General features: G+C 45.8%; 1 protein-coding gene across 1 annotated transcript in view; it reads left to right on the plus strand.

The window, feature by feature from the left end:
• Window positions 1-25,665, plus strand: part of LOC120393921 (transmembrane protein 245-like) — a 142,514-nt gene that overhangs the window by 34,218 nt on the left and 82,631 nt on the right. Inside the window, exon 7 of the mRNA XM_039518378.1 lies at window positions 6,252-6,421. Coding sequence (XP_039374312.1) covers window positions 6,252-6,421 — 170 coding nt within the window. The remainder of the gene's footprint in view (window positions 1-6,251; window positions 6,422-25,665) is intronic.

Raw genomic sequence — 25,665 nt, forward strand, 5'->3', positions numbered from 1 at the left:
TCCATTGTAACTGCCGTAGTCATGAGATTGGCATTATGGTTGCACCTCTCCGGCCTTCCTAAGGAGGTACAAACCACTGTCGAAGACCTAGCCCATGAGGGTCCCAAATTATTTGTGAAGCATACAGATGAATCCTTACACTCCCTTAAGGAATTGTGGTGGGTACGGTTGCAGGGGAAGTTGATATTTCCCTGGGTGTCTCTTCGGCACTAGAGTGTAAATGCCGAGAGAGCGATGGGTTGCTCACAGTACACTCTCGATTGGCACTATGATACTCGGTGCTGTCACCAGAAGTCCCCTACCAAGCACAGACACAAGGGACTACATCTTCAACCAAACAATTTTGAAGGTGAGCTCGAGGCCCTAAGAAACCTCCCCCTGTTCTGGTGACATCAACCATCTCCAACATCCCACCAGTTTGGTGGCCACTTAGACCCTTTCTTTCCATCATGGGGGCTAATTACCTTGGACAAGTAGATTCTAGAGATCAAGGAAGGATATTCCGTCCCTCTTCAGTGACCCTTCTCATGAACCCATTCTTAAAACGCTTGGGGTTATTCATGAGCTTCATTTGTGTCTGTCAGCCATCATGACCTTTCACTACCAGATAGACAGACACTCCTCCTTCACCCACCTGCTCATGAAACATTTCCTAAAGGACTTGCAAAATCTTTACCCTCACATATAGGATCTAATCCTGGCTTGGGACCCTGGCCTCGTCCTATACTCTACTAGACCTCCATTTTGAACCAATGGCAGCATGCTCCTATGTTCATTTATTTATGTAAACAGCATTTTTTGTTGCTAGCACCTCAGCTCGACGGGTTGGAGAAATTTGAGCTCTTATGGTATACCCCCTGTTCACAGTTTTTCATAAAGACATGGTTACGCTACATCCTCATCCCAAATCTTTACTCAAGGTACCATCCTCTTTCCATCTAAATTTCTTTCCAAAGCCGCACAGCAACCAAGCGGTGGCAACATTGCTTCATCATCATCATCGGTGATCTCTCGATTCAAGGATGATCTCTGCCACAAATTTATATAGGGGTCCAGAGATGACTCAAGAGTCTGATCTGGAACCACAGGTCTGCCTGCAGTATGTACAAACATTTCCTAGTGAGTCATCTGCCTGCTGGGAGAGAGTTCTTTCTCCCCACTCCCCCTTCCTTTCTTCTCTCTCTCTCCCTCCCTCCAGCGGACCATTGCCTGATGGAGGATATGGCGCCATTGAGGTTGGTTGGTGGTTTGCTTGTCCCAGCTTGTGATGTTCACATAAGTTTTCTTGAGATACGCTTTGTGTCTCTGTAGTGTTTCCTCTGACCATCACAGGATCTCTGACCATGGGTGAGCTGAGAGTAGAGCACTTGTTTTGGAGGCGAGAGTCTGGCATCCTCATCCAGTGTCCAGCCCAGCAGAGTTGATGTATGAGGATCATTGCTTCAATGTTGGTGACATTGGTTTCAGTGAGGATGCTGGCGTTAGTGCAGTGATCTTACCACTCAATGCAAAGGATCTTCTGGTGGCATCGTTGGTGATACCTTTCCAACTGTTGAGGTTCTGTTAAGTCACCCAGGTTTAGTATCCATAAAGGAGTGTAGGAATAACAGTTGTCTTATAGACCTGGATCTTGGTGTCCTGCGCTAGGTCACGGTTCATGAAAACACGTCGGAGCAATTTCCTAAAAGAAGCACTTGCACACTGGATCCTGTGCTGGAGTTCACTGTTTTTTGCATTTTGAGGAAGTTGGCTACTGAGGTAGAAGTAGTACTCTATTGTTTCCAAAGTCTGCCCTGAGGACTTTAGACTTCAAGCGGAGACGTCAAAGATTTAAAAACCCGCCCATCCATTCCGTATTGAATGTCATCTCCACTAGGGAGGAGATCTTTAATGAGGACCAAAATGACTGCTAAGTCGATGGAGAACAGGGTTGGGGCAATAACGCATCCTTACTTAATCTCAGTTTTGATGACAAAAGCGTCTGTCTCCAGGCCATTACAGAGAATGGTGGCAGTCATCTGATCATGAAGAAGCCTTACCTCCTTAATAAATTTTTGAGGACAGCCAAATCTGGCCAGCACCTTCCACAAGGCTTTGAAATTGACTGAGTCGAAAGCCTTTGTCAAATCGATGAAGGCCACGTATGGGTCCTGATTTTACTCCCGAGACTTTTTCCTGGATTTTGTGGGAAATGAAGATCATGTCAGTTGTCCCACGGGATGGTCTAAAACTGCAGAGATTCTGGCAATATTTCCTCAGCAAAGCAAAGTCATCGGTTTAAGAGGATACGGGTGAGAATTTTCCTTGCTGTAGATAGCAAGGCAAGTCAGAATTTGGAAATTGACGCATTATCTTTCTTAAAGATTGCGAGTGTTGGTATTTCTCAAGTCTTCTGGAATCTTCTCATTATAGCAGATATGAAGATAAAGTTTCTGGAGCTTCCTCACCAGTTCTTCACCTCCAAACTTGTAGACTTCAGGTGTTATGCCATTTGGCACTGCTGCCTCATTTTTCTTGGTTTGTATAATGGCTTGTGTTACTTTTTTGAGGGCAGCGGGGTCAGCAAGAGATTCTTTCATGTTGTTGAGGTATAGATTCAATAGTGGCATCAGAGAAGTTGACTCACGGCTTAGGAGTGACTCAAAATGCTCCTTCCACCTGGCTTTGATGGCTTCACTGTCCGTAAAATAAGTCAACCCATCTTTGACTAACAGTGGTGTGGGACCATGGGAGCATGGACCATAAATGCCTGTTATTGCCTGAAAAAAGATCCTCCTGTCATGTTTTAATCAGCTCAAGCTCCTTGGTCTTTTCTTACCACCACTTGTTTTTGATGTTGCAGGTTTTCCTTTGGGCTTTAGCCTTGGTTGCTTGTATGACTCTTTCTTCTCCAGATGTAATGTCTTTTTGCCATACGAGATGAGCTTTTCTTTTTCTGTCAAGCAAGCCCTGAATCTTAGCATCATTCTCATCAAACCAATCTTGGTGATAGCAGGTGACATAGCTGATGGTCTCAGCACATGCTGAGAGAATGGCAGCCTTTAATCCCTTCCAGAAATTTTCATTATAGTCATCAGCTGTTGAAATAGTGGCAAACCTCTCTTGGAGGCACTGCTGAAGTTTGTCCTGACTCACTATGTCCTGAAGGGACTTGACATTGAATTTCTTTCATACTGATTTTGCCTGCTTACGATGCCTTGAAACGATCTGGAAATTCATGATAGCAAGGCCATCGTCTGTCCAACAGTCATTGATTCCATGCATCTCCCTCGTGATGCGCAGACACCCTTCCGATCTCGAGCTCTGACAATAACATAATCAAGAAGGTGCCAATGTCTGGACCGAGGGTGTCTCCAGGTGGTCTTATATTTCTCACTTTGTCTAGAGATGGTGTTTGTGATGACCAGGCGATGTTCTATGCATTTGCTCAGGAGGATTTGCTGTTGGATTTGCCTTTCCTACGCCTCCTTTTCTGATGGTGCCATTCCAGAGATCTGACTCATACCCGACTCTAGCATTAAAATCTTCGAGGAGAATGATCTTGTTCTCCTGGGGAATGTTGGCAAGATCTGTATAGAATTGTTCGATATACTTGTCAGCATTGAGTATTGGAGCATACATGCTGATGACAGCAGCAGACTCGTTGTTGCTGAGCTTAAGATGAAGAGTCATAAGAGGTTCATTGAGTCCTACAGGAAGTTCTGTAAACTGACTGACAAACTTATTCTTAATTGCAGAACCGACACCATGAGTGCCCCTGTCCTCTGCAGATTTCTCATTCCAGAAAAAGGTGTAGCCTTCACCACCTTCTCTCAGTTGACCTTCATCCATGCACCTTGTCTCACTCAGGGCAGTGACGTCAGTGTTATAGCTCACAAGTTCCCTGGTGACAATAGCAGTTCTTCTTCTTTCCGGTCATACATTATCTTTGTTATCTATCAGGGTGCGAACATTACATGTAGTGAAAGTCACTGTCTTTTTATAATTCCGACTGCAGGCAGAGTGATCCCACTGGATGTGGTGAGACAGCCTAGGTTTAGGGCCCCCTTTCTAGTCCTCTCCCCATGCAGGTTTAGCAGAGGGGATCCTAAAGAGGACTGCTCAGTCGCGATAGCCATTGCCAAATTACACACGTCTCAGTCCAGGTGGCAGACAACCATCCAGCTACCACCACCTATGTAAAGATTAGTGGTGAGGGACTGCCCAATTCACTAATGCTGTCCCTGTCACCACTAGTCTGTCGCTGAAGGGTTTGGAAGGTTGGAAAGAGATTTTTCCTGTGTTAGAAGCATGCGTGTGATTTCTTTTAATGTTGGGAAGCTGGTGCACCTACAGCGACCACACAGTCATGACAAGCTGGAGGTCTGGGGCCTAGTGGCAGGGAAAGTCCGTGTTGACTGGAGATTGCCAACTTCAGTCTTCATCTGCTTTCACAACCATTGAGATCTGAAGACACTCTTCCACCTGATCCACTGTTGAGGACTTGGTGGATTGGAGAGTGCTTTGTCTGGGACCTCACTTCAGACCTGCTTGCCTTTGGAGACCCTACCAGGAACATGGAGTCCCCAACCAACATAGCTCTGAGGATTATTGCAACACTCAAGCCCCTTCACCACAACAAGGTGGCGGTCCCTGAACAGGCAACATTGCACACCCTGAATGTCAGACGAGCATTAGCTTTCTACATAGAACAAAGTCTTTCCATAAATCACCATGCTTATTCTTCTCAACAGCTGAAAAATAAAGGTGTGGCCATCTCTAAGCAACCCCTTTCCAAGTTGATCTCGCAGTATATACACCTGTCCTACCAATTACACAATCAACAACCTCCTCCTGGAACTAGAGCATATTCCATCCACTCGCTCGTCACCTTGATTGCCTTTCTCAGTAATGTTGACATTTGCAAAGTGGCCACGTGGGCATCAGTGGATGCTTTTAGCTATCACCATGCCATTACTCAGGACATCGCAGCAGATACTCTACTAGGACACACTGTCCTGTCATCTGCAGTAAATGCCACTCTGAAGCTCCAGCGTATACAATTAGGGGCCCTGCTTTCTAATTGTATACAATGGAGCCCCCTTAGGGACATCACTTGAAGAGGAAGCTTACTCACCCTGTGCAGTAACTGAGGTTCTTCAAGATATGTGTGCTCCACTACCCGTCGGCCTCCCCTCTGCTTTGGAGCTGAAACATAAGCTCTGCAGCAGAGAAGGAACTAGGCGGGTGATCGGACGCACAGCGAGAGACGTGTGTGTCCCGCTCATGGCATGAGAGGCAGGAGGTATGCATGTGTGGTCCAACAGGCACTGCTGGTAAAGATCTCCGATCTGAGGTGCAGGGGATGTTGCCACACTTACGGTGGAGCACCCATAGGGGGACACATCTTGAAAAACTGCAGATACTGCACAAGGTAAGTAACTTTCTCTTTTTTAATCTTCCTCTTATTTTAGAAGAGAAACACAGGGTGTTGCAGCTGATACACGATGTAATTGAGTAAAAGAAATATTGAAGATTTGCTTAGTTATAAACTCTTTTTGGAGTTGTCGAATTGTATGTGTGTGTTTTTCCCCTGCCACTCTTAGTTTTAAAATGAATTTTGTAAAATAAAAACATGGCACTATGGAGTTACAGAACTCTGTAGTACAAGTCATAATTAATTAAAATCCTAACCAAAATCTTTTTATTGCACCTGAACTGACCATTTTTTGCTGAACTGTAACTTTACATTTTTTTCTAATTTACCTAGCAGTCTTGAGACATATTTGATGTTACAATTAGCTGTGTGCACAGTATGTTCTTACTGATTTAGTATTTTTCCATAAACGAAAAGTATTCCTTGTATTTGCCTAATTCAAGTTGTGTATGGATTTTACTGAAAGTTCCCATAATCTTCTTTGAGTTGATACGCAGTTTCGGTTCCAAAGGAGAACTTCTTTTTTAGAGATTTAAGAGCAAATGAAATCAGGATCGTTATGAGTTTGGTTGCAAGCTTACATATAGCTGTTCCTATTGTAAACATTATATATATAAATAGATGTACACTTTTATTTTGCCTAAGAAGAAAGATGGCTGAACATGGTTTGTCTGCAAGTAAATGGCCACCTGTTTTTAAAAAGTTGATGTTTTGTGGTGAGGAGTTTTAATTAAAACAGTTTGATTTTTCTAACAATCTCTCACAGTGGAGTGAAAAATCCTGATGTGGTACACTTCTTAAATCCTAATCCTTTTTCCCTCTTTTCTTATTACAGTTTGGGTTGTTAAAAAACTTGTGGTCCACTTTGGAGTTGTAAACTTCATGGCAAAACGTTGTAGTAGTTGGTGGCATGTTCTGGAAAACTTTGTGAAGGAGCGGCAGGAGGCTCTCGCTCCACGGCCAATCAGAGGGCTTGGAAGGGTCATGCTAAAACTTGACAGTAAGGTATTTCAATTTATTTTCTTAAGCCATAATTCTAAATAAAATTTTCTTTGTTCTTTGTAAACTGTGCTCTAGAAAGCTATAACTCTAAAATAAGCATCTGCCACTCATAAGCATATTGTTCTTTATGTAAAAGTATATCTTAGGCCTTGACTATGCTTGCTCTCTTGAAGGATATAGCACATTTTTAAACCGTGTTATAACAATGTTTAGCTCCCTTGATACTAAGATGATGTCTACATACTAAAAAAAAGTAGCTCTTTAAAGTTGTTAGCTTAACATGATTGTCTACTTGGATGTTAATGAGGATTTCCTATTTTACAATTCTTTTAACTGATGGTGAAGATGATAAACTGAAGGTACATAGGTGTTTGGGAGGGGAATCCTGATCATGTTGAGCTAACCATTTTTTAAAAAGCAACTTTTTTCATTGTGTAGATAGGACCTAAGCTACTTCAGCTACATTTGTCTTTAAATTCTGCAAAAGCATGATGGTTAAACACAACTGTTTGATAGTGTAGAACAGACCAATGTATTTACTGGGAAAAAAACTGTAGGGTGAGGGTGGGTACTCTTGGGAAGCTACTGAATGCAGCACTGCCTATATTCTTTTGGTTTTCTAAATCAGTGGGTGCCACATTTCAGGTATGATGTGCACAAATTGGAAAGTCCAGAGGAGAGCAACAAAAATGATTAAAGGTCAAGAAAAGATTGAAAAAGTTGGTTTGTTTTGTCTTGAGAAGACTGAGGAGGGACATAAGTTTTCAAGTACATAAAAGGTTGTTACAAGGAGGAGGGAGAAAAATGTTTCTCCTTAAGCTCTGAGGATAGGACAAGAAGCAATAAGCTTAAATTGGTGGTTTAGGTTGGACATTAGGAAAAACTTCCTAACTGTCAGGGTGGTTAAGCATTGGAATAAATTGTTTAGTGAGGTTGTGGAATCTGTCATTGGAGATTTTTTTAAGAGCAGGTTAGACAAACACCTGTCAGGTATGGTCTAGATAATATTTATGCCTGCTATGAATGCAGGGGACTGGACTAGATGACCTCTCGACATCTCCTCCAGTCTTATGATTCTATTGAAACAGTTGATTCTGTGGTGGTAGATAGGAATAAATGTTTCAAAAAATGGAAGCATGTGATGCAAGTTAGTCTATTTCTAACACTTTTGATAGTGTGGTACTATAATAGAACAAAAGAATAGCAAACCCTCATTTTCTTCAAAAGTAAAAGCAAGGTGATTAACCACTTTAAATCTGTTTAGCAGTATGTTTAATTTTAATCTTAGAGTTTGGAGGCCTGCTTTCCCTGAAAGCCATACTCACTACTTTCTGTTAGCAAGGGGAGGGGGCTGAGCTTCAGCACCAGGAAGCAGCAGAGACTCTAATGTGAAGAAAACAGGCAGCTGCTGCTGTTTTTTAATATAAACAGCTGTCTAAAATGTATAGTGGTGATGCTTGCTTCTGACAATCTGGCTCGTGGTGGGGCCAAGAAGTTGTCCCACTACCAAGAGCAAGAGATGCATTGAGCAGAAAGGTGTCCCATTCCACCCAAGAGAATCTGTAAGGCTAGGCAGGGGCCTCAGAAAGAATATTTTGTTTTCCCTTCGTAAGTTAAACTAATAAACAACTGAGAGAGGGTGTGGGAGAGAGCTGCTAGTGAGCTGAGAATGTCTTCAGCACTGAGCTCCCTCTTGAAGCATTCCTTTGATCTACCAAGGGGGAGCTGTGAGAAAATAGTCTGTTCAGCTTTCTCCCTACTTCAGGCCCTCTTTTTCTCCTACAAGGAAGAGGGGGCATACCCCACCCTGAGAGAAGGACTGCATGAGGAAAAGGGAACACAAGCATTGCTGCTTATTCTCTCTGCCTAGCACAAGAGGTCTTGATCCATTACTTTGGCTCCTAGGCACTATGATAATACAAATAATAAACCAGGGACAACTGAGAGGCTCCGGAGGCAGCAATGAAACCTACTTGTGCGTTTCATATAGGTCCTAACTTGATTAGGAAAATTAGATGTTTTTAGCAAAGTTGGTTTTACTGTCACCTAGTTCTGCTCCTTCTGGCACTGTCCCTGCTGCTGCTAGCATCTCAGAAAAAGTTGGGAACTTCCAGGGGGGAAAAAAGATCCCAGGTGTTCTCCTCTCCCTGCCCCTACAATATTTATACAAATATGTGTATATTTTACTCTCACATTTGTAATTAGTCCAAAATCAGTGGTTTGCTTCACCCTAACACACACTTTAAAAAAAAATTCATTGGTTTCAGTTAATGTTTAAAATGGTGATTGTATAGTTTTGTGTTATTTCTGTTGGGGTTAATAAGGATAGCTCTTTAATGGCGCCAGATGGTGTTTCCTGTCCACTGAATGATTCCACACATCATTCCAGACATCTATAAATCAGGATTGTACTGATGTTTCCCTTTCCTAGTGAGTATTTTTATTAACTGCAGCCAAGATTGTTTTTATTGTATTCAAAGGCATATAGTCATTTAACTATTCTTGATAGAGTATAGGAGAACTTGATGTGAATGATACAAACAGGTTGGGCAGCCCTTTTACCATACAGAGTCAAGTGTTAGTGTACATCAGGCAACATACTAGTCTTACAGTTCAAACACATCTTAGCAGAAACATCTACCAGATTATGGAAATATGTATAGCCATGTCAGCATGAATATAAAGAGCTTCCTAAAAAGTACTGAGAAAGTGAATGCAGTTTTATTAAATTTTACTTCCTCAAATATTTGGGTTAAACCAAAAAGGGCCATATTTTTTAAAAACTAACTTGATTGCTGGAGTAGAAGCAACAACATTTTGGGGTACATTTGTCAGTATTACAATGGGAAATAAGGAATGAGTTTTAGTGTAGAACATATACTTAACGCTATTGACATTTTCCTCCCTATCAGTGCTGAAAACTGGAAGTCCTGTTTCCAGGCTATTCTATCTATCATTTGTTGTATTACTTTTAGAATGGAGAAGAGAAAAAAGAGAGAATCTGAATGAGGGAGGTTATGCTAGTATCATGTTAATTTCCCAGGCTAGAACTAGGACAATAATTTTCCCTTTGTCGTATTATTATAACCATTAAGGGGGGAAAGTAGCTGATCAGAATATCCTGTTTACACTGCTTGCTACTTAATGATGAAAAGATTCTTATATTCGTATGGGAATTTTCTACCAGTTTCTAGGCAAGTAAGATAAGGCAAGATTTTTTTTGTTAAATCTATAAAACCCATTACCTTATTTTTCACTTATACAATATCCCATTTCCTGGGAAGAGTGAGTTGAAACACATCAGAAGCTGAAGGCTGAGACTTTTGAATCTCTTTTGCACCTTTCCATTTCCATGCCTTGTTTCCGTAGGAACAGGTGTACTTAAGCCACACAAGTGTATGGGATAACTGCATACCTTCTTCTTCGAGTGATTGCTCCTATGCATTCCATGTAGGTGTGCGCGCTGCGCGGGCACGGCATCTCGGAACTTTTTTACCCTAGCAACTCCGGCGGGCCGGCTGGACGCCCCCTGGAGTGGCGCCGCTATAGCGCAGGATATATACCCCAGCCGGCCTGTCCGCTCCTCAGTTCCTTATTCCCGCCCGTGACGGCCAGTTGGAACTGTGGAGTGCTCCTTTAGTCCTCCACACCCGTAGCAGTTTTCTCCGATTTTTGTACATAGTTAGTCAGTTAGTCATAGTTTAGTTAGTTAAAAGAAGTTTTAGGAATTAGGGGGGGTTTGCCCTCCTTTTTCCCCACCCGGTGTGGGCTCATGCCCCAGACACCGGGATTCAAGCCGTGTTCGGCTTGTCAGCGGCTGATGCCTGTTGGGGACGCTCACGATTCCTGCCTTCGCTGTCTGGGGGAATCTCATCGCACGGATAAGTGCCCCATTTGTGCAGCCTTTAAGCCGCGGACTAGGAAGGAGCGGGACTCTAGGCTTAAACAGCTCCTGATGGAGTCGGCGCTGCGCCCACCGGCACCGATCCCAGCGGCGCCGAAATCGTCTTCGGTCCGCAGCGCACCGGCGGCACCGAGCCGCCACAGCTCGGAAGCGTCCCGTCCGCCGAAACCGGCACCAGCGTCCCGGCACCGCTCCCCGTCTCCGGTGCGCAAGAAGAAAGCGCCAGCGACGGCTAAGATCTCAACTTCGGGACCGATAACCCAGCCACTGCCAACACCTGCGGCACCGGCTGTGGTAGTGCACTCGCAGTGCACGGGTCCGGCAGCTCCGGCACCGGAAGAGCCGTTGAGCCCGGCCCCCCCCGCTCCCCGGCACCACCCGAGGTCGAGCTTGGACTCCCAAATACGCCCGAGACATACTCGCAGGCGAGGGAGCTTATCTCTTTGACAGAGACGCCGAGCCTCCGGCCCCCGGCACCGCCGGTGCGGGCTGTACCCTCTGCGGGGAAGCCGGCCATGATGAGACGCCCAGGCGCCGAGGATAATCGAGCAAGAGACTTCAGTCGGTCCTGCTCTCGCAGCCGGTCACCGTCCCGCCGACCTAGATCCCGACGCCGATCAACGCCTCGGGACCGTTCACCGTCTCGGCGCCGGTCTCATTCACGGTACCGCTCGGCGTCGAGGTACCGATCTCGAAGCCCCAGTCGCCGGTACCGGCGGAGGTCCGCCTCTCGAGACCACTCTCGGCACCGTGGCGACCGTAGCCACTCTCGGCACCGTGGCGACCGTAGCCACTCTCGGCACCGTGGCGACCGTAGCCGCTCTCGGCACCGTGGCGACCGTAGCCGCTCTCGGCACCGTGGCGACCGTAGCCGCTCTCGGCACCGTGGCGACAGCCGGTCGCCGCCCCGGCACCGTGGCGACAGCCGGTCGCCGCCCCGGCACCGTGGCGACAGCCGGTCGCCGCCCCGGCACCGATGCGACCGATGGTCCCGGTCGTGCTCCCGATACCACGAAGACAGGCATCGACCCACGGCGCCGCCAGCAGACATGCGCCGGCCGTCGACGGGGCACTCTTTAAGCGCTTCTGCCCCCCAGTGGTCACGCCAGCCCTCCGTCGCGTCCCAGGTCGGCAGCGGAGCGGGTCTCAGGACGGACACCCCGGGTCAAACCTATGGTCCACAACAGTGGGGATTCTGGGTTCCGTGGGCGCAACACGAGACACAGGGTCCGCCCTTGCCCTCGCGGCCACCGGGTTCTGAGCGTCGCGTGCCAGAAGCGACTGTCAGTAGGCCCCCACCATCGCCAACGCCTGGGACTTCTCTACCGACCGCTGCGGTACAGCCTGACTCTAACGCGCCTGCTCCACCGCTAGACGAGCCACCACCGGAACCGACGGGCCGGGTCTTTCTTCATCCTCGTCGCCTGACGAGGCGGTCGCAGGGTCGTCGACGGTAGATCCCCCCCGCCGATAGACTTGAGAGCGCATCAGGACCTGCTCCGTCGGGTCGCGCAGTCCATAGACCTCCCGGTGGCAGAGGTCGTGGAAAATGATGACCCGGTCACCAATGTCATCGGGTCTGAGGCCCCCGTGCGAGTGGCCCTCCCTTTCATTCGCACGATCCAGCGTAACGCCACCACCATCTGGCAAACGCCGGCGTCCATCCCGCCCACTGCCCGAGGTGTAGAGCGCAAGTACTCGGTTCCCCCCATGGGGTACGAGTACTTGTATACTCATCCGGCTCCGGACTCCCTAGTCGTCCAATCAGTGAACGACCGAGAGCGCCACGGTCAACCGGCAGCAGCTCCCAAGTCCAAAGATGCTAAGCGCATGGACCTCTTGGGCCGTAAGGTCTATTCGGCGGGGGGCCTGCAGCTCCGCATTGCAAATCAGTCGGCATTGCTTGCCAGGTACACCTACGAGATGCTGCTCTCGCTCTCTAAATTCACTGAGCTCGTCCCAGCGGCCTCCCGCCAAGAGTTCAGCGCCCTCCTCGAGGACGGTAAGAAGTCCGCGTGCTCCTCCATCCAGGCCGCGCTGGACTCGGCGGACTCTGGAGCCCTCACCCTCGCCTCCGGGGTGACTATGCGGCGCATTTCCTGGCTGCAGTCCTCCACCCTGGCCCCGGAAGTGCAGTACACCCTCCAGGATCTGCCGTTTGAAACACACGGGCTGTTTTCCGAAAAGACAGACTCCCGGATACAGACCCTTAAGGACGGTCGCGTTGCTATCCGAACCCTGGGAATGCACACGCCGGCGACCCAGAGGCAGTCATTCCGCAGACAGCCGTCCCGGCCGTTTACTCAGACCAGATCCCGGCCCTATAATAGCCGCCGGAACAACCTGACTCGCCGCTGACCATCAGGCAGCAGGCGCAACCAGTCCCAGGCGCCCTCTAAGGCCCCTCAAGGGCCTAAGCAGGCGTTTTGATGGGACGCCCGCGGACGGCCCATCAGTCTCTCCAATGGATCCTTCCCCGTTGTTTTCCAACAGCCTCTCCCATTTCCTCCCGGCATGGTCCCGCATAACATCGGACAGCTGGGTCCTGCATACGGTCCAATCCGGGTACCGCCTCCAGTTTGTTTCGCCCCCTCCTTCCCATCCACCCTCCCTGTCCCTCTTCAGGGACCCCTCTCACGAGCAAGTCCTCTTACAAGAGGTCGAGACTCTGCTGAGTTTGGGTGCCATAGAGGAGGTACCGCCCGACCGGCGGGGCAGGGGTTTTTATTCCTGTTATTTCCTCATCCCCAAAGCAAAAGGAGGCCTCCGTCCAATCCTAGACCTCCGGAAGCTCAACTGGTACCTGCTAAAACTCAAGTTTCGCATGGTAACCCTGGGGACCATCATTCCCTCCTTGGATCCAGGAGACTGGTTTGCCGCCCTTGACATGAGAGACGCATATTTCCATGTTGCAATCTATCCCCCCCATCGTCGGTACCTCCGCTTCATGGTAAACGACAGACACTACCAGTTTGCGGTGCTTCCCTTCGGCCTCTCCACCGCCCCGAGGGTCTTCACCAAATGTATGGCGCTTGTTGCCGCGGCCCTCCGTCGTCGTCGGGTGCACGTATATCCGTACCTCGACGACTGGTTGATTCGCGGCCCATCACGTCAGCTGGTAGCAGACCAAGTGACCGATATCCTGACCCTTTTTCGAGAGCTGGGCCTTCTTGTAAACTTCGAGAAGTCCATTTTAACTCCAGCTCAGAGGGTGGAGTTCATCGGAGCAGTCCTGGATTCTCAATTGGCCAGGGCCTGCCTTCCGCTCACTCGGCACCAGACACTGGTAGCTTGCATCAGGGATCTCCAATCTTTTCCCACGACGACGGCGCGGTCCTGCCTTCGCCTCCTGGGCCACATGGCGTCGTGCACTTTCGTGACCGCTTACGCCAGGTTACACCTTCGTCCGTTCCAAACTTGGCTGCCCTCCGTGTACCGCCCGCACCGCGACCCCATGGACTTGATCGTCACGGTCCTGAGGCCTACCCTCGATACTCTCAGTTGGTGGCTAGCCCCTCAGGTCGTCTGTGCAGGGGTACCATTCCGCCCGCCGTGTCCCTCCGTCACCTTGACCACGGATGCCTCGGACATGGGATGGGGGGCACACCTGGGCGACCTCCATACCCAAGGTATCTGGTCTCCTCCGGAGCTCTCCTTGCACATCAACGTCCGGGAGCTCCGGGTGATACGGTTAGCGTGCCAAGCTTTTCAGGCCCATCTCCGCGGGCGCTGTGTCACAGTGCTGACGGACAACACGACGGCGATGTTCTACGTCAACAAGCAGGGCGGAGCCCGCTCCTCCCTGCTTTGCACGGAAGCGCTACGCCTGTGGGACTTTTGCGTAGCCCGCTCAATTCACCTGACAGTGTCATTTCTTCCGGGCATACAGAACACGCTAGCCGACCGCCTCAGCAGGTCCTTCCTTACCCACGAGTGGTCCCTTCGCCCAGACGTGGTGCATACGATCTTCCGGAGGTGTGGATTTCCCCAACTAGACCTATTTGCCTCCGAGGGCAACAGGAAGTGCAACCGGTTCTGCTCCTACCAGGGACGCTCCCGCGGCTCCCTGTCGGACGCGTTCCTCTGCTCCTGGAAGGATCACCTCCTATACGCCTTCCCTCCATTCCCGCTCGTTCATCGGGTGCTCCTCAAGCTTCGGAGGGACAAGGCTCGCCTCATACTGATCGCTCCGGCCTGGCCGAGACAGCATTGGTACACCCTGCTGCTCGAGCTCTCCGTCCGAGAACCCATTCCTCTTCCATTGTGGCCGGACCTTATCATGCAGGACTTCGGCTGGCTTCGCCACCCGGACCTCCGCTCCCTGCATCTTACAGCCTGGTACCTGATTGGTTGACTCACGCGGAGCGTGACTGTTCGCAGGTGGTGCAGCGAGTCCTAACTGAAAGCAGGAAGCCTTCAACGCGCTCCACCTACCTCGCGAAATGGAATCGTTTCGCTATCTGGTGCGACCAGAAAGGCCTGAACCCCTTTCTCGTCCCTATTCCGATTATCCTGGACTATCTCTGGTCCCTTAAGGAGCAAGGCCTCGCGGTCTCCTCCTTGAGGGTGCACCTGGCAGCCGTATCTGCGTTTCGTCCACCGGTTGAAGGGCGCTCCATCTTCTCCACCCACATGGTCTCTCGCTTCCTCAAGGGCCTGGACCGTTTGTACCCGCCCTTACGGCGCCCTACACCGGACTGGGATTTGAACCTGGTTCTGGCCAGGCTTATGGGACCGCCGTTTGAGCCTCTGGCGACTTGCTCCCTGCTTCACCTATCGTGGAAGACGGCCTTCCTCGTCGCTATAACATCTGCGAGACGAGTATCCGAACTCAGTGCCTTAACTGTTGGCCCCCCGTATACTGTCTTCCACGCAGACAAGGTTCAGCTTCGACCACACCCGGCCTTCCTCCCTAAGGTCGTATCGGCCTTCCATATTAACCAGGACATCTTCCTCCCGGTCTTCTACCCAAGGCCGCACGCCTCGCCTCGGGAGCAGCAGCTTCACACCCTGGACGTCCGCAGGGCCCTCGCCTTTTATATAGAGCGCACGAAGCCCTTCCGGCGTTCGACCCAGCTCTTCGTCGCGATTGCTGAGCGTATGAGGGGCGAGCCGGTCTCCTCACAAAGGATTTCCTCTTGGGTGACGGCTTGTATTCGAACATGCTATGAGCTTGCTCGGGTACCACCTAGTCGCCTGACGGCCCACTGTACAAGAGCACAAGCCTCATCTGCTGCCTTCCTGGCCCATGTTTCAATCCAGGACATCTGCAGAGCGGCCACCTGGTCCTCCGTCCACACCTTCGCTTCCCACTACGCGTTGGTGCAGCAATCACGAGATGATGCAGCCTTCGGCTCAGCAGTCTTACACTCTGCCACGTCTCACTCCGACCCCACCGCCTAGGTAAGGCTTGGGAATCACCTACATGGAATGCATAGGAGCAATCACTCGAAGAAGAAAAGGCGGTTACTCACCGTAGTAACTGGTGTTCTTCGAGATGTGTTGCTCCTATCCATTCCAGACCCGCCCTCCTTCCCCACTGTCGGAGTAGCCGGCAAGAAGGAACTGAGGAGCGGACGGGCCGGCTGGGGTATATATCCTGCGCTATAGCGGCGCCACTCCAGGGGGCGTCCAGCCGGCCCGCCGGAGTTGCTAGGGTAAAAAAGTTCCGAGATGCCGTGCACGCGCGGCGCGCACACCTACATGGAATGGATAGGAGCAACACATCTCGAAGAATACCAGTTACTACGGTGAGTAACCGTCTTTTCTGTTGTGTATTGTTTATTTGAAATCTTTGAATGCCTGTTTAATTGTAAGACTGTTGCTCGCTTAATCATGCTTTAATTTACGTTCTGAAATTTTGGTTTTATTTGAAACATTATCTCTTAGTTCTTGTTTACATGAGGAATTTGTCCCAATTTCATCTATGGGTGGCCAGCCACTGGTGCAAACCCCAGCTGTAGACAAGAAAAAACACATTTTGTTCTGATAGGTTGTTGGAATTATTAATACGGGAATCACTATTCCTTTATTAAATCCAAAGGCCAAATGGTACTTATACAGTTGCTCTAAACATGCCTCAAAACCCTAACCAATAAGCAGAATACTACATCCAAACAGTAACAAAACATTAATAAGGATTTGATCAAGATATTTATAAATGGATTAAACCCAGTGTTGCTTAGACTCCTATTGGTAGGCTCTAGCTTGGTCAGGCAGGTATTGGCAATGGACCCTTTAAGAGTTTACTTTTACAAACAAGTGATGTAATTGCAAATTACTAGCTTCAGTTAAAAACCAAGTTGAGACAATTCACTCTTATTTCCAGTCTTAATCCAGATAAGAGTTACAACCACCTTTCTTCCAAAGGCATTTCCTCCCCTCCTTCCTGCTGTCCAACAGTTTTCCCATTGCACCTGGGTTCAAGTAGGCTTTAACACTGGTGTGTGGGTTGGGGAAAGGCTGTGTTGGCTCATTTTAAGACAGATATCCTCTCTACTTTATTCTTTCTGGACAAATTGCTTATTATTTTCAAGGTCTTCCTTCTTAAGAATCAGGACCTTTCTTTACAACACACACACATTTTCTTAACCAAATTTAAGCTAATTTTAATTCTTTAATTTTATACTTATCCTACATGGAGCTTATCCTGGTTTCAAGCTTCACTGGTACAAGTTGCCGCTTTCATGGCGTACATAACTGATCTATAACTTCACTGGTACAAGCTGCCCACGCTTGGGGTTTGCATTGATGTATTTGTGACTTCTCACCAATGGCTGGAATTGAAGAAAAATCTCATTGAAGAGTAGGCCTTAGAATGAGTCACTCTCTGAGTAGTTTGGGTGAGAATTAGAGAGTAATATTTCTCTCAGTACAAAAGTAGATGTTTGCTTGTCAGAGAGAGGCTTACCACCTGAATTTATATGATCTGACTGCAGACAAGCACGTGTAAATAAGTGTTGGTTCCATGACCTCTTGGTCTGTACATCATGCATATAAATATATGCATGTATTTTATATTCCTTTTCATACTGATTCTCCTTGAGTGTGAATGCAGTAATACTAATAAGATAATAAAATTCATGTGTATCACAATAGGTAACATAAAATACACTTCGCATATATTTGAAACTATATCTTTGGTCAAAGTTGGGACCTCATTGCAATAAACTAGTGGATGCGATGCTGATTCTTGATATCACAATAATATCATACTGTTCTGAGAAAAGAACTTTCACAAGTGTTGCACTGATTTGTAAAATTTTGGCTTGCTACTGTTAATCTGTAACTATTCAAGGCATAGTGATGCTGATTTATAGCTGGCTTATTAGTGTTAACTTTTGCTAGAAAAATATGATAAAGTTTATATTCATTCACCGTACTCCTCTTTCTAAATATTACACATATTTAGTCTTAAAAGGATTAGATTATCGGAAAATGTTAGTAAATATTGATTTCACCATATATAAGCCAACAGAAGAATATTTCCATAGATGATAATCAAAATTTACTCTTAGGCAAAGTAAGAAAAATGTTGCTTGAACTTATTAGTTTTTGATTTAAAGATATTTGCTTTGTATATTGTGACATGTAATGTTGAGTTTGCGTTTTAATGGTTATAAAGCTTTCGCTTTTTGAATGTGTGTCTGCTGTCATTAAATAATTACTGTTTTACCTCCCCATAGTTTCCCACAATTATGAAATTGTAAAAAGATGAAAAATAGGAAAAAAGCTTAAAATATTGATATCTGTTGAAATTTATATATCTATAGCTATATAAAATGAATTTTGCCACACCCATGTATTTTCCTGGTAAATCCTAGATTATTGTATTACAGATTTCACTATTTCCTACTGTAGTTTACTGTTGGGTCTGGAATTATTTAATTTTCATTCTGTGGATGACTGTCTGCCTTCATTTCTATTCATACTATTACTGCATTCTTCAATAATCTTCCACTGTCTTCTTGTCTTTTTTTTCTCTCCTCTGTCTCCCTTCCCTCTCCTCCCCCCACAAGCTGTGGCACTGGCTTAATAAGAAGGTAAATAAAGAGATTGTGATTCCAACTAAAGGATTGTGTTCTTTTTGCAGCATGAACGCTTTTAACATGTCTTGCTCTTTAGTTCTCTCTCCCAATTGTTGTCTTCCCTCTACCCCCCCCACCATATAAGCTACTGGAGGTCATATAACACCATCTGATCTATATATTTTTTTAATAAAATGAATGAATTTAGTTAAATGTCTTGTACAGCAGGATAGTGCATTAGCCTTTCTCCTTTGTGGACTTGGGTTCAAATAATTTTAAGATTTAAGAAAACTTTGATCTCTGACTAATCCCCATCTCTACACATCACAAAGCCAATACATAATTTGACTTGGTAGGCATTTTCTGTTCAGAGGAACTTAAGGGTGTTGAAGGTCAGGGCTAGGGTAAGTTTACAAAGATGTGAGTAGAAACTTCCATAGCTCTTGCATTATGAGTGGCTCTAGTCAGTGCTATTAAGCTTTTGCCTTCAAAAGCACCAACTTAACCCACACATTCTTTTTCTTAAGGGAAATATAAAACACCAAATGACTCCATATTGAATCATTACTAAAGGAGATGAGGAGCACCCAAAGCAGCAACAAGTGGAAGGGAGGAATGTCCAAAACTGCTACTGTAGTTTAAAAGAAAATAATTTCCCCTCTATGAAGTTCATAGAAAAAAATAGCCATGTAATCCATGTGACACACAATTTCATCCTTAACTCACCCTGTGTTGCTGAGGTTCTTCAACTCATTTACTTCAGTTCTAAACAGGATTAAGCTACTACGCTCCTACAAATTGCAATGTTCATTGTCTATACTAGGAATTTACATTAGTGCATCCACAGTGGCTGGAATCTGGGCAAATCTCCGTTTTAGACAAAGCCTTAGACTCTGGTAGAGCATACCACCTCCACAGGAGCAGTAAGAGAGATGGAGAGGGCTGCCAGTGGAACTTGTATGAAAATCAAGGTGGGAGATCTTGCATCAAAAGTATTAAAATACAAATCTCAAACATAAAATTTCCCAACAGAAAAGCATTAAGATAGTCTAATGGTTGTAGATACATATTGATTTAAATGATTAAATGTTCAAACACAATGTATGAAGGGCAGTAAAGTTAAAAGGTTGTATCTTTAAAAAAACAAATAAAACCCTAATAACTAGAAATCAGCTAAACTTCTAGCACCAACTTCTATCCTCATTTATCTCAGTATTGGCGAGAAAATCCAACTAGTTATCACTGCATAGAAACTTGGTGTTTACTGTTGCCTGTACAAAGTATAGTAACATAGTCTCTTTGATCAGTCACATAACCTGCAGCTGCGCTTGTAGACTGTAGTAGGTAGCTGGAATATGATGGCTCTGGCCCGTGATGGGGGGTGGGGTGGGTGGGTGTGTGTGTGTGTGAGAGAGAGAGAGAAAGGGATAGAGTTGTATACCCAGTCCAAAGTGGAGCAGTGGATGGAGGAGGAGATATAAAGGCATTTTTTGAACAATTTGGGTCACAGTAAAATTGAGATTATAGTTGGGGTCGTCTGTGGAAAATATGTGGAGAATAATTAATGCATGAGATATGGTCATTTTGGCCTGAAACATGAGAACTGTAGAAGCAGCAAAGAGTCTTGTGGCACCTTATAGACAGACGTTTTGGAGCATGAGCTTTCGTGGGTGAATACCCACTTCGTCGGATGCATGTAGTGGAAATCTCCAGGGGCAGGTATATATAAGCAAGCAAGAAGCAGGCTAGAGATAACGAGGTTAGTTCAATCAGGGAGGATGAGGCCCTCTTCTAGCAGCTGAGGTGTGAAAACTTGTCTACTGCAAGACAAACCCAAGAAAGAAACCAACAGGACTCCACTGGCCATCACATACAGTCCCCAGCTAAAACCCCTCCAACGCATCATCAGGGATCTACAACCCATCCTGGACAATGATCCCACACTTTCACAGGCCTTGGGTGGCAGACCAGTCCTCGCCCACAGACAACCTGCCAACCTGAAGCATATTCTCACCAGTAACTGCACATTGCACCATAGTAACTCCAACTCAGGAACCAATCCATGCAACAAACCTCGATGCCAACTCTGCCCACATATCTACACCAGCGACACCATCACAGGACCTAACCAGATCAACCATACCATCACCGGTTCGTTCACCTGCACGTCCACCAATGTAATATACGCCATCATATGCCAGCAATGCCCCTCTGCTATGTACATCGGCCAAACTGGACAGTCTCTACGGAAAAGGATCAATGGACACAAATCAGATATTAGGAATGGCAATATACAAAAACCTGTAGGAGAACACTTCAGCCTCCCTGGCCACACCATAGCAGATCTTAAGGTGTGGCCATCCTGCAGCAAAAAAACTTCAGGACCAGACTTCAAAGAGAAACTGCTGAGCTTCAGTTCCTCTGCAAATTTGACACCATCAGCTCAGGATTAAACCAAGACTGTGAATGGCTTGCCAACTACAAAACCAGTTTCTCCTCCCTTGGTTTTCACACCTCAGCTGCTAGAAGAGGGCCTCATCCTCCCTGATTGAACTAACCTCGTTATCTCTAGCCTGCTTCTTGCTTGCTTATATATACCTGCCCCTGGAGATTTCCACTACATGCATCCGACGAAGTGGGTATTCACCCACGAAAGCTCATGCTCCAAAACGTCTGTTAGTCTATAAGGTGCCACAAGACTCTTTGCTGCTTTTACAGATCCAGACTAACACGGCTACCCCTCTGATACTTGAGAACTGTAGAGTTTCATCTCCAGCACCCAATTAGTGGATGAGTTCCCTATGCAGAGGTTTTTCTGAATGTGTGTGGGGCGGAGTGTGGAGCAAGGAAGATTTGCCGCTTGTTATTGAAAGATGGATGGGGGAGAACAGTTAGAGTAAAAGGATAGTTTGACTATCTTCTGACCTTTTGACATTTAGACTGTTTTAATTTCATCCTCCATTTTCTGATGTTGAAAGGATTGTGTCTGTACTACAATGTGCAAGTGTTTTTAAATTATAAATATGTATGTGCAACCATATGTTGTCTTAAAGAAGAATTTCTGTTTGGGAATGATGTTACATCTCTGCAATATACCCACACAATGCACTGAGCTACCAATGGAATTTTGGTCTTAATTGTACATTTTATGTGGGTAGGTTTACCCTAATTTTGCCACTAACGTGGCTATTAAAATACTTTTAAAAAATAATAATAAAATATAATTTTAAAAAAATGTAGACCCATCATGTGCAGACTATAACTTTTAAAAAATTGAGGTATTTTTATTTACTTGAAAAAAGTACTTGAAACTACTCACCTTTCATTTCTTGCACCTAAATAGATATTTTGAACATTTATATCAAAATATTTTTATTTTGAAATATGTTAAGACTCCTGTGTATGCTGAGCAAATCATACATTTGTACAACTTAAATATAAAATCCAAAACCAGACTAAATTCTGACAGGCTCTTAATTTTATCAAATCTACAATTCATAAAATGCTGAGAAGGGGAAGATTGAAGCACAGAAGATTGGACTGCAGTTGTAAAGGCTGCTTTCCTTTTTATAACTTTTACCTTTTTATTCTTCCTCTCAAGGAAAGTACTTAAGAGGCTTCTCTCTGTGCAGTGTGAAACTGAAAATATGACCCAAGGAGGCAGGGCAGGGTTTGAAATGGTTATTGGTAACTCTGGTTATTAGGACAGGAGGATAAGAGCAAAGCTCTTTTACATAAAGAGCTTTCTGTCAGGGACTGTTTTTAAACTGGGACTTTAGTGAGTAAGAATCACACAACTTAATATTACTTACTGAGCCCAAGGCATAGAAGAGATTGCAGTGGGTTAGCAAGACTTGCTCTGTATGGTATTGTTTGCAGCGTGAATCTTAAAAAAAAAACAAAAACAAAAAAAAAAACCCTTTCATTTTTGCTAAAACCAGTGTCTGTGCGCCATTGATAGCAACCTTGGGAACCTACCTAATGTAGACAGCTCCCCAGCTTGTTTGACCTGGCTACTCATCTGCACTTTTTCACTGTGAACCTGACATATCTGAGTAACTGACGTCACTGGAGCTAAATGATCCCTTTTTACAGTCCTAAAATAATTGAAGATGAAATCCTTACCAGAAAATATATCCGAGTTGATTTATTACTTTATTTGGGGGGGGGAGAGGGGGATTAAAATAGACACTGAAACGTCTGTGACTGCATAAAAGAAGAAAGACACTCATACTGGTTGTATTTTACCACAGATAGATATATATTCAGAGATTTGTCAATATATACACTTTGCATGTATAATATATAGTTTAGTATGTAAACATATATGAGAAAATGATCACTGAGATACATGTAGGTATTCTTTTAAGATGAGTTGACTTGATTTAAATGTTTATTTGTGAATAATGTACAGTGCAGTATAAAATATAGAAGGCATAATCACTCTCCCAATTCCAGTAAATCTAGATATGAGTCAGTCTTTTCAAAGCTAGTTCCTTGTACAAACCGTAGATTTAAAAAGCCACAATCAATTAAAATGTTCATCCCAATTACTACTTCCAAATAAATCTCTCCCAGTGAACTCATGAATGTATGTATTTTGACCCTGCTTTAGTTTTGAGGCATGATTTCAATTGTTTGTAATTTGCTTTATTTTTGAAATGTAAAGATAAGTTTATACCCTTTCCTTCAAAACCCTGACATTTTAAGATAGTTTTCATTGACTGCATATCAGAAATCCATATTTTTAATTTTTTTTTAATGAGTGAATGACCTTCTGTAGCTTAGGAGCCTGTTTCTTTCTACTACTTGGCTGTCTTAGATGTCATGGCAACATTTGCTTGTAGCTATTGACTAACAATTAAATTAGAAGCTAAAACTTTAAAATACCGGAATAGCTGCTGACTAGTGTTTAGAAAGTGTGCGTGTGTGTGTTCTGTGCGTGTGTGTATTTAGGGGTAGGGCATAGAAAGGAAAGTCTATAAGAATGACCTAGAGAAATACGGACCAGATTCAATGGTAAGTTTCAACTGGTGTAATTGATACTTTTTTTTTCCTACTGCCTCAGCATGAAAATTGAACCAACAGTGAGACTGAGGGTTTTGTTTTTAAATGGGAGATTCTAGTCAAGCATGTATAGGAGCTGCTGGGGCTCAGCATTTTTGAAAAACAGGCCACTTTTATTAAGTGAATAAGTATGTATTTAGCAGCCATGTTTTCCACCCAGGTTTTGAAAGTCTTTATGCACCCATGTTTTTCAAGTCTTTACGACTCTCTTAATCTCTCACTTATTTACAGTGATGTAACCAACAGCCCCTTTTTCATTCTTTGTATTTGGCCTACTGACAATAAACTAGTCTAAGCTAATGTTGAGCAGCCAGATGAAGGGGGTACAGCAAGAGTTAAGAAGAGGCTGTAAGTGAATTATTATTATGGAGAGCATGCTTTCAATTATACCTTATTACACCCTTCTGTTCTTCCCTTTTCAGCTTTCCCTGATGGCCTAACTGCAAGTAGCATAATATTAGACTCTTAGAACTTGTCTACAGTAAGGACACTGATGGTACTATCGGTTCAAGGGCTCCAGTGGGAGACCTACCTTCTAAGACTCTAGAGGTTTCCAGATCAAACCAACAGTTTACACAGTGGTAAAACAACAAAAGCCTCTAGATTTGTCTATGCTGAGACACTTGTTGCTATCAGTGGTGCTGTTGCATCAGAGCTGGCATTGGTGGAAATCTCTCATACAGTTCCCTAATGTAGATATGGCCATGAATTCAGTAGCCAGTGGGTCAGATTCAAAGGTGATATGTAAGCTTATGTGTTAAGTGGATATATATTTTTCACAAACTGAATCTAAGTTTAGCATACTAGTGGAGGATAATTGAAATAAGAGCTAAATTAAATTAATTTCGACTTTCTTAGATCCACTTACACTTGTCTCTGAATTTGGATCTGTGAGTAGAAGCCACAGCTTTTTTTAAACTGAGAAAGAAATAGCAAGGAAAGTTACATAAGATAAAGTGAACATTTAACTTATTTATAACACAGTATTTTTAAGGTACTGTATCCTTTTTATTCTTCTTAGAGTGCTTCCTCATGTCCATTCCATATTAGGTGTGTGCTCACAACATGCACTGGTGCCAGAAGCTTTTCCCTCAGCAGTATCCGTAAGGGACCAGCTCTGGTGCCTCCTGGAGCAGCGTGCACATAATGCAGTATAAGGGGTGCTGCCAGCTCCCCCTCACCCTCAGTTCCTTTTTGCCACCAGTGACGGTGCTTGAATGTCTGCTGCTTCAGCTAGTGTTGTCTCGAACTCTGTAGAACTTGTAGTATCGTGGCTGAGGGGTGAAAACATTATCTTAGTTGTTGACAATTACCCTTAGTAGGAGGCTTTAAAGTTCTCGTAGTTCCTAACAGGACTCAGCTGGGGGACGGGGCATGCCCTGATCCCCAGGCTTTAAGCCTTGCAATCGCTTCAAATGGCCTATGCCCATCAGTGATCCACATACCAGCTGCCTTAGGTGCTTAGGCGTAGGGCACATAAGTGATAAGTGTTGTATCTGCAAGTCCTTCAAACCTAGGACAAAGAAGGAGTGCGATATCCATCTAAAAGTGCTCCTAAAGCCAGCACCGGTCAACCTCCACGGCTCTGGTCAAGAAGCTGAAAAACACTGAGGGGAAGATCTCCTACCTCTCAGAAGGGAAAGGAGAGGGCTGGCAGCGAGCCAAGATGTGTGCTGGGCAGCTCAACACCCCCTTTGGGAAGTCGGACCCCAGCTCAAGTCGAGCGGTGCAACCCATCCCATACTTCGCCTATGACTGCAGATAGCGGTGCAGGCCTTAGCCAGCTTCAGGTGCCATCTTTGAGCGGCTCGAGATCCTGACGCTCCCAGTGCTGCCCACACTGGCTCCTGCGGTACCCTGGACTTGGGGAAAACACACATTGGGACCTACGCGAGTATCCCAACCTCAACGGCAGCGTTCCCCATTGAGAGGGGAGTCCCGCCATCACTTGCCCGCCTGAAGCCGTCACACCTTAGGACTAGAAAGGCAGGCTCAGTGGAGCCCTCTTTGGTCCCCGCACCAGGGGCAATGATCAATGGACTCGAGGCATACCTTGCTGGTAGATTGGCACAGCCTCTGAGGCATGCGCCACCCCACAAGATCTCCGGGACCAGCCTCGGCCGTCTGCAAGGGCCCAGTACCGATCACGGGACCGATTGGGGATCCGAAACCACCAGGCCTTTATCGCCCATCTCCAAGAAGGAGGTTGCCATGCTCAGAAAGATCCTCCCAGCAACCGGCCAGTAGTA

Source organism: Mauremys reevesii, unplaced genomic scaffold, assembly GCF_016161935.1.
Source record: "Mauremys reevesii isolate NIE-2019 unplaced genomic scaffold, ASM1616193v1 Contig37, whole genome shotgun sequence".
NCBI classification, from domain to species: domain Eukaryota; kingdom Metazoa; phylum Chordata; order Testudines; family Geoemydidae; genus Mauremys; species Mauremys reevesii.